The sequence below is a fragment of the Mugil cephalus genome, chromosome 4 (assembly GCF_022458985.1).
Source record: "Mugil cephalus isolate CIBA_MC_2020 chromosome 4, CIBA_Mcephalus_1.1, whole genome shotgun sequence".
In the NCBI taxonomy this organism is placed as follows: domain Eukaryota; kingdom Metazoa; phylum Chordata; class Actinopteri; order Mugiliformes; family Mugilidae; genus Mugil; species Mugil cephalus.
Genome location: NC_061773.1, coordinates 9,540,759 through 9,550,810, shown reverse-complemented (window position 1 = coordinate 9,550,810; position 10,052 = coordinate 9,540,759). Strand labels below are relative to the sequence as shown.

General features: G+C 41.9%; 1 protein-coding gene across 1 annotated transcript; it reads left to right on the top strand.

Annotated features, from left to right (window-relative positions):
* The first annotated feature begins 2,447 nt into the window (after positions 1 to 2,447).
* Positions 2,448 to 10,052, top strand: LOC125006853 (cytochrome c oxidase subunit NDUFA4). Its single transcript, XM_047583293.1, has 4 exons — positions 2,448 to 2,628; positions 5,933 to 6,018; positions 8,758 to 8,821; positions 9,766 to 10,052. The coding sequence occupies exons 1-4, from the start codon at positions 2,584 to 2,586 to the stop codon at positions 9,820 to 9,822; spliced, it is 252 nt and encodes an 83-aa protein (XP_047439249.1). The 5' UTR covers positions 2,448 to 2,583; the 3' UTR covers positions 9,823 to 10,052.

The following is a 10,052-nucleotide window of genomic DNA, read 5'->3' as shown; positions in this document are numbered from 1 at the left end:
GTGCTTTTTTCTCCATTCGTCTGACTCCCACAGACCAAAATTACATTGTGGGCAACTGGGAGCTGTTGGCCGTCAAGTTGGCCTTGGAGGAGTGAAGGCATTGTCTGGAAGGGACAGAACAGCCATTCATTGTAGACAGACTACAAGAATCTGGCTTACATCCAGGCAGCCAAGAGACTGAACTCTCATCAGGCCAGGTTGACTCTGTTTTTTAGTCGGTATAATGTTACATTAACCTATCACCCAGGTTCTTGTACCATCACACCAGATGCTTGCGCTTGCCTTTTCTCCAATTCCTGCTCCATCCTGGACCACATACTAGGGTCAGAGACTCAGCAGCATCAATGATGCCAATCCTGGTAACGGCCCTGCCAATCGTTTGTTTGTCCTTGTCTCTGTTCGTTCCAAGGTGTTGGGGTGGGCTCATACTTCCTGTTTTGCATGCCGTCCCAAATCAAACTAAACAATATCCCTACTGAAGCAACACCTTTGGTGCCCCACTCTAATAATTGATAATCATCCATTTGTTCTGACCGATGCCATCACAATAACTCATGTTAACTAACAGACAGGGAAATACAGATTTTCAGACAGACTAGTTAATTATTTTACAATGTTAATAAAACATCTCTAGCATGAATGATACAACTAATTTTCAGAATAAAGTTAATTTGGCTCTTTTGTTTTATCATTAGGTTTTAAAATGACAGATTAATGCAAAGCTGTCAAGATCCTAGTGTTTTTCCTTGGTTTGTTTTCCCTTCCCTTTTTGTGTCTTGTCTTGTTTTCCCTGTCTCGTGTGTGTGCATGTGTTTGGGTGTTTGTCTAGAGTTGGGCGGAGCTGGAATTAACTACTTACCTGCACACCATGAGCCATCGTCAATCAAGCCACCTGCCAACAATCGGCCACTTACTCTCTCTCCTGGATATAAGGGGAGGCTCAGTTCACCAGATTCCAGATTGTCTACTTACCTCTGTGGTAGGGGTACTGGCACTGTAGCGTCATCTTGTTACCATTTCCTCCTACTAATCCTGTCTGGGCTTTCTGTCCTCAGTCCCTGCCTTCACCTGCTTAGACCAAGACTCAAACTGCCACCTCTGCTCCAGCTCAGCAAGGAGATGAACATTAAAGCTTTTTCTTTCTCAACTATTTCTTGGGTCTGGGTAATCATGACAAAAGCTATGATTGCGGTTTAGAATAAATAAATATTTTTATTGTTAATGTCGTCATATGTCAATACATGTACCTAACATGTTGTTACAATGTGTATCAAATTATCATGCTTTTGGTAATAAGCACTGAGTAGAAGTACCAAAGAGGTTCATAAGAATGTCATTAGTTTTAAACTCTAAACACCAGGGATACTAGTATGATGTCCACTACTGCTCATGTACTCATCAGGTAGGCCCGTAGCACATTTGTGTGGTAGAAACTCTGGAAAAGTCCAAAATTTCCAGGTAAAGTAAAACACTGACCAGATGATGGTGCCCAAGGAAACCTCCCTGGATCATCTTATCTGTATGTCTGTCAGTCTTATAAATCTGAACCATAATTCATGTCCATATTTACATCATCTACATACCATAAATACCTGTACAAAGTGTTTAGACTTTTCACTTAAAACCAATCATGCAAGTTCAGAAATATCCAAAGTCAGTTGTTTCCATTCTTGAATGTTAATGCACTTCAAATGTGGTGAACCAACAAATCTGCTGTGAGACAGACATCGCCATCCATAGACATTAGCACAGCTAAAAATGCTGGCACTTTTTCACATAAGCATGACAAATGGTGAGAACACAACAGATACCGTAAGTAAAGAATAGTAATGACCTGTGCATTTTGCCCAGGATAGCAGTTTTAGAGTTAATTACATTAGGTTACAAATTGCTGTTAAGGAACCTGAAAGGTCTCCAGGTGCTGCATTACGCACCAATCAATTGCCATTACCATGGCGCGGACAAAGGTTTTGACCCGAGGGACATGTTGGATGCTGCTATTATCTCTCTCTTCTTTACACTGAACAAACTGAACATGCTCTGCAAAGCCACACCATTTAATGGCCGCTATGGGATGGTTTTAAAGTTTTAAGAGTACGGGCTTCCCATAAAAATAGTGGCTGATCATTTAAAAAATGACACTGTAACGTGTGAGGTCTAAACATGAAACCACTATAAGCCGTCTTCACTGCTACTGCACCTTCAGGAGGATATGTTTGGAAAAATATCTGTGCATGTTGCATCAGTAAAACAAAATTGGTGTGTCTGTCTGCAGTTGTGTTGTTGTAGAACACTTTAGTACATCGAGTACTCAGTGAACCTCAGTGGAAACATACAGTGTCCTCAGTGGATGTGATTATGAGGATTAGGACTGTCTCTCCCTCTCCCCCTCCCTCTCCCTCCTCGCCTCTGACCCTCTCATTTATCCAGTGGGAGGGTGAGTTGAGGGGAGAGATTGGCAACAGGTTTTACTTCACTAGCCAACATACAGTACTTCAACCAACAATCTGCACTCCCATGGATACATTCAGACTTTAGTCGACAGCATTTTATTCAAGGGGATTTGTTTTGGGAAGAACAATAATGATGATTAAGACCATTGTTGAGCATGCGAAGAAACATCCAGGGGTAGGTCACATTAAACTCGAATATAAACTGAATAGTCTGAATATTTTTAAGATTATTTAAAGCATAGTAATTTACATGTAAGGCCTAATTACTGTGTAACATTGGTGCAATATTGTAATATTAGACTGGTATATGTGATGATTGTGAATCAGGACATCGGGACAGTTTGCAGTTGACTGAATAGAAAAGTCTAAATGTACCATATGTTTGTTCTTTGTTTTGTTTTTTACTGACTTGCAGTTTGGAAGCTAAATAATACATGTGTAATAGAGAAGAATTACAGAAAGGAAAGATATATAAGTATAGCTCCACGATTACCTTTAGCAATGTACGCCTAAAAATAAAACTATTAAAACAGTTACCAATATTAATGCAGTATTAGCAGCTTAGCCAGTTTCAATCAAAGTATAACAGCCGGTGGATTTAGCTGAATGCCCCAAACGAGAACAGGAAGTGGACCTTAGAGTTTAGCTTCTGTTGTCACATATAACTGTGAAACAATCCCTTTTCTTATCACTGACTCCGCTGAAACCCAACTGCACTTAATGACTCACATTAGCGAGGCATATTAATTTGCTTTACTTGTAGTATCATACTAATGAGAAAAGAAAGAAAGACACAGAAGCAATGTGCTCGTTTTCCTTCCCCTCATTGCGTGCTAGGCTGAGGGTGACCCAAATTCATGGATTGACAGGGTTGGCTTGGCAGAGCACCAGAAAAGTAATAAGGGCAGCAACAGCATTGAACCCTAGTGAGTATAAAACACTTCCTATATCGGTCAGGCTGAATGGTGAAAGGTGAAACGTGCACTTGTGTGGCAGCAATATGAAGATATCAGCACTGGGGAGTGGACAGCTCCCTGCACACATGGGCCTGTCTTCATTATTTGCTTGATTGTGTGTGTGTGTGTGTGTGTGTGTGTGTGTGTGTGTGTGTGTGTGTTTACACACTTGTACAACTATCTTTCTGAGAACCAGTTTAAGTTTTATACCAGATTGAAAACATCTGTGTAAAGTGAGGACATTTTGGTCAGTCCTCACTTTTTTGGCCTCATTTTAGTTGTTTTGAAGGTTAAAACTCAGTTTTAGGGTAAAGGTTACAATTAGGTTATGGTTACAGGTTAAGGTTAGGCATTTAGTTGAGATGGTTAGGGTAAGGGTTTAGGGAATGCATTATATCAACAAGTGTCCTCACAAAGATGGCCATACGAGAATGCGCGTGCGCGTGTTTGTGTCAACGATCAAAGCTGACCTGCTTAAGTGTGTGTTAAAGTGTGTGTTGCCATTTGTGTTTGCTTTAGTGATAACAGAAACAAGCGTCTGCAGCATCTTACAGTGTGAGTGCCGTGTGTACTTGTGTGTGAAGGCTTGGTGTGCAATATGAACTTTTTTTTCAAGGTTATAAGAAGTTCATTGTGAACTTACTTGGAGAAGAACTCAGCAAAAACGAAAACAATGCCGTGGGACCGCAGTGTACAAACGCAAAAGCAAAACGTCAGTTAACTGATTAGTCAATACCAATTAATTTAAGGGATTTATAAAAAGAAAAGCAGTGGTTTCAACTTGTAAAATTGTTGGAATTGCAAGTTTTGTTTTATAAATATAAAATATTTGATTTTTGACAGCTGATGGGCCAAAATCACTGACTATATATAATAATGGGCGTCAGTGACGTTCACAGGAAAACCAGAAAAGTGGTTTTGAAGCTCAGTGTGGCAGATGTGGTCGGCATCATCTTGGTTGTGCCTAACTCTGTTGAACTCCCGGCTAGTTCAAGAATGGTTAAAGATGTGGAGGATAGGTGGAGAAAAGGCGGGTGGCCGATGCCATGCCAGACTGCTAACAATCCAAGACAGCCTCCACCGGTCAGTTACTCATGTATAACTTTAATCGTCAGTAAAAATTACAGCAGTTTAAACGATGATGTAAGAATTTACCCTTCAGTACAGTTAGCATGAATGGGCGAATTAACTAAAGAGACCAAGAGTGCTTTGTAACCAGCTGTAGGAACGTAGAAACATAGTTATTTTATACTGCACAGGGATTGAATCACTTTTGGTGCCAGCCTCAAGTGGTCATTAAGGGAATTGCAGATTTTGACAGACTGAAAATGCAACTCTGAAAATTCAGAGAGGATATGATAAGCTGATTAATGTTTTAGCTCTTTAGCTACTTAGATATTGATAATTTAAATAATTTTTTCAAACATATTTTTTTCCAAAGGGATGACATAATTTCTCCGCTAACACCAATGTAAAATGAAAATCTTTTTGTGGGTAAACATAAATAATTTGAGGATATCACATAAAAATCAAGCAAACTGGAAAATACTCCACATTTCATAGTTACTGTAGCTGCGGTGCTCAGCTGCCAAACACATGCTCTGTTGCAAGTCAAGTAAAAGTCTGAAACAGGGAGTGAGTGCTCTGAGTTTTTTTAATTGTTTTCAGTGTGTAGCCGAGGGAGGGACGTTTCCTTTTATATCAACTGCAGCTTTAAGGTAGCGAATACTAAAGTTTTATCGGCAGACTAATCAACAACGAGGCAAGTGGCAACGCAATCAGACAGAAGACAGATGTCTGGATACAGCTGAGTAAAGACATCCTTCAGTTCAACCTGATCAAACTGGCATCTCTCTACAGCTTGACTGGATTTGTGTGGGCTGAGAACAGCTGTTCGCCAGTGGTGTGACTCCCTCTCCCTTTCCGTCTCCTATGGAGTAGCACGCCGCAAATAGACAGGAAACGTACGGCAGTGTGTAATGCTGATGAAGAGATGCAGCGCAGTGAGAGGACCGTCGCACCTAAACTTTGGGTGTTTAAGATGACATATCTCATTATATTCTTGTATATCCCTGTTCCATTAATGTGCTTTTTTAATCTTAATTCCTGTCCTGTGTAAATCCATTTAAGCATGTGCATGAATGTTTATACGTGTGTGTGTGTGTGTGTGTGTGTGTGTGTGTGTGTGTGCGTGTGTGCGTGTGTGTGTGTGTGTGTTGCTGTCGCTCAGTTTGACAAGTATAGTGTAGCAGGAGGAGAGGCTGGCACACACAGAGATGCGGCGGCTCTCTCTTCCACGGCGTCCTTGTCCGTTCAGCCCAGGCTGACAGTGAGCTGCCTCACACATGGCCTGGGCCTCATGCATATGGAGGAGGGCAGGCGGAGGAAAAACAAGAATAACAACTACCTGTGTGTGTGTGTGTGTGTGTGTGCACATATCACAGTCAACCACTTGATGGAATATGTTTGTTTACCATGGTGTGTTTCTGTGGTCCGGTAGTAATGCATTTGTCCTCTCCTCAGTTAATCCCTCAGTTCTTCTTCACGACTCTGGGCATCACAGGGGCCACGCTCTATCTGATCCGCCTGGCGAGAGGGCCTCATGTCACGTAAGTATGCGGTGGTGTTTGTGTACACTTCGCACTAATCTTCCACTCTGCTTACTCTGTTTACAGAACGCGTTTTCACAGACTCCACCGTGTTATTGTTAATCCAAACCTGGGCCGATTGAAGCTGGATATTTTTTGATGATTTTTAACAACAGGGTGGGATTTCAATTGCTGTTCTGGGTCTGTGTTGGCAATAAACCCAAACGTACGGAGCTTATAGGTAAATGTGCCCGATTAAATTTAATAACTGAGTCAAAAAGAAGTTTGGCTCCTATCAAACATTAATGCTATTCCTACAGTTGTGCTGGTTCTGAAGTGGTTCTGAAGGCCGTCCCGTATACCATCAAATGTATACATGATGTTATTTTTCCTTTTTTTCCCCCCGAACTGAACTAAATAGAAAAAGAAAAACCAAAAACTAATGTCTCCTCAGTCTAAGAAACTGACTGAGGATCTGAAAAGACTGAAGAGGGGAACTGGTTCATCCAGGTTCACCTCCCCCCGTGTCCATGGCTGAGGTGCCTTGAGCAAGCACGCACAAGTTGCTCCCCGCTGCTCCGACTGTAAAACACTACTGTGCGAACGACTGAATGGCTCAAAATTGCAGAGCGTTCATATCCCCTTGTGCAATCAATACAGTATCACAAAGAAACCAACAGGGCAAGGCTATAAAAAGATATCAAATAGTTCGGAGCTTATAATTCCCCACTGCCTCAAATATCATTAAAAGCCACATAAAGGAGCGGAAGAAAAGTTTGACTAATACAGGAGCAGCACGTAAACAAGTCAACACTGAAGAGTAAATTGGAGAAAGCCTCATCTGCCAGCTGAATTATTGAGGTGGACGGATGAAATTCAAATGAGCTCTATGGCCACGATTATCAAAAAGAAGGTTTGCTGAAAAGAAAAAAAAAAAGGGAGCAGTATTTGATGAAATGAAATGAACACCATGCCAACGGCTGAGCATGGAGGTGGAAAGATTCTGCTCTGTGGTTGTGTGCCAGCCAGCGGCCCTGGAAACAATGCTGAGACCGAGGGAAGAAATGGATTCGGCAAAATCCTGGGCGCAAATATTGTGCAGTAAGTCAAGAAGGTACAAAACTATAATCCAACCAAGACCACAATATTCACCACACATTACTTAGAAAGAGCCCTCACGGCCCCCTGACTTAATCATGATTGGATATCTCACAACCTAAGCAAAAAAAGAGAGTTAAAATGACGAAATAAAGAATAAAAAGATTTTTTTTTTTTTTGCAAGCTATGATATCAGCTTTTGTTGTAGTGACATTGTAGTGTTAACGTGCGTTTGCAGTATTTATTTGCGACATAAGTAAGACATGATGTGGTTTGCCCAGCGGTGCCAAAACATTTGAACATGACTGTACGAATATACCATTGAACCTTTAATTAAAGTTACGATAAACACAGATGGCTGTATTAAACATATATTTTAGAGCAGCAACGACCACGGTGAACTCAGCGACTGCTCACATACAGTAAATATTTGCTGCTCCCGTCCTATTTTAGGCCACACAGAACCACTTGTTCTGAGGGTCAGCCATAAAGCCTGACCTCATCACCAGCTGGTGATGAGAGCTGTGGTCAGTGGCTGCCTCCCACTCCGCTCACACACCGTCTAGTGTTCGTGGTAATGGAAAGAGAGGAGGGGAGACATGCTCTCTGAGCCATCAGTCTCTCCGTCTCTTTGTTTGTGCTTTGGTGGCGTGACATGCTGCCGGAGGGAGGGGGGGGGGATGGACAGTCGCAGTGGAGTGCTGTGAAATCCAGACTTTGGTTAATGAACAGAGGAGCGCGGCCAAGTCACTGGGCTGAATTAACCTCATCTCATAATCACTAAACTTTTTTTTTTGTTTCCATCCTTCTGTTCCTGTTTTCTTTCCCCTTGTTATTTGTTACATTGTGGCCTCTCATTCAAACATATTTCTGTGCAACTGCTTTGCTTTCTCCATTAATTGTATACATAAAAATAGATGCCACAGCACCACAAACCGTGGCATGTTGAGCTCCCCCTGGTGGCTGCTATAGTTTCATGAGGATTTCAGAGATGCAGCGCTGCCTTTACGTTTACACTTTAATGGTCATTTAAAGTTGAGAGCAGAGCCCTGCGGTAACGTGTACAAACCGACCTATGAGCTGTAGCAGTTTTGGGGTAAATTCAGTTTGTAGATTATTATTTTTTCCTTTTTTGATATCGAGTATCAGTGAATACGGATCCATCTGATCATGTGTCAATCAAATGTAGGCTTATATACTTGATAGTTGAATACCTTATATTGGTTCTTATAACAAAAAAACAGAATGCTTTAAACTAAATAAATAAGTAATTAACAGGCCTCATTAAGTGGCTTGTAAGGCTGCTTCCCTGCAAAGGGTAAGACTTAGCCAGTATCCCAGTCTAAAGTATTTCCACAAAGACATGGTCAAATTTGGTTTTGGTTAAGGGAAGCTATAACACAAATACAAAAGTTGGGTTATGGCCCAATCGAATCCAAAGCAACCTTTTAAAAAGTGCCATATCCTATCAGGAAATCCCTAACAGGGGAGTTCCCTGTGACCTCTGAACACTTCACTTCGGCCAACAGAAGGAAAGGGGCGCGCACAGTCCATCTTTACATCCGATCTCTGGCTTCCTCTGTCATTATTAAGTTTCTGATCTGTTCTTCCTTTTCCCTCTCCTCTCCATCCTGCATGCTGTGAATCTGTCCACATTCGCAGCCTCTGGGACAAGAAGAACAACCCCGAGCCCTGGAACAAGCTTGACCCAACCTACCAGTACAAGGTGATTGTCCCATCGCACACTGCTGCCGCCCCGCTCACACCTATTATATCTGCCAGAAGACTAATCTAGACAAGAGTGGAGTACTTTCAAAGGCTCACTAAAAATCTCGCATTAAAAGCTAAATACAGATTTAGACAAGCCGGCTAAATGATTCAAAATCAATACGGTTGCTTCCTGGCTTTCTTCACGTCTGTTCAAACAAAGAAAAACAAAGTGTCTTTCAAAAACAAATTAAGGCAGATGGAAGCGGGAGCTTTTAGTAGTGGGAAATAATTTGCCTTACTTATTGAACAAGGCCACAGTCAAACTAATGAAAACATTCACAACAGACCCAAAATAGAGGAGAGAAAAAAACAACCATTTGACAGGACCCAGAAGAGGAGATCTGGATGATGTGTTTTTCAGAGAAAAGGAGCGCTTTCTGAGGTTTCAAGGCTGGGTTGCTCACCAGTGGAATGAAAGTCACAGCAGACTAAAGGTCAGGACACGGCATGTTTAATTCTCCATAGCGAGGCAAAGGTCCCGCATCGAAATTCCACTGAAGTCCAAACAATGATCGTAATGAGGAGGGAGGAGGGGGGGGCGGTGAGAGAGAGGGAAGGGAGAAGGCGAGGAGGGCTGAGGATTTTAATGGCAGCCCAATCATGACCAAACACATTAGTAAAAAATAATCACTGCGAGAAGAAAAGAATCTTCGTGGAGGGATGTGATGCATGCAGAACATAGACACAGTGTGGCTGCAGAAATACTGAAAAGCTCAGGCAAGAAATTTGGAAAAAAAAAAAATACAAGATAAATAGTGTTTGTGCACAAGAAGATTAAAAATCCTAACCCTGTTTTGTTTTCTTTTTTCTGTTTTTTTTAAACATGGTCTCCAAAAGACAGCAGTGATGAATTTAATTTAAGCAAAGCAGATTTAAATGTATTCCTCTTGTCTTCCACAGCTAGTGGCCATCAACACAGACTACAAGAACTTGAAGAAAGAGGGGCCCGACTTCTAAAGGTCCTCCGGGCAACTCCGGGGGCACCGGGTTTGGCAGGACCTCCAGCTGTCACCTCGCTGATGTGAAGCGTCGCCCCGTATACGTCCTCGGCCTCACCTCATGATCTGCTGCTGCAGCTCTGAATTAACAGTGTACGATTAAAGATCACAGGGAAGAGACGGCTGGCCCTTTAAAGCACGATCATGTTACTTAATAAACCAGCATCTGAATTAATTTGGTCTGACAGA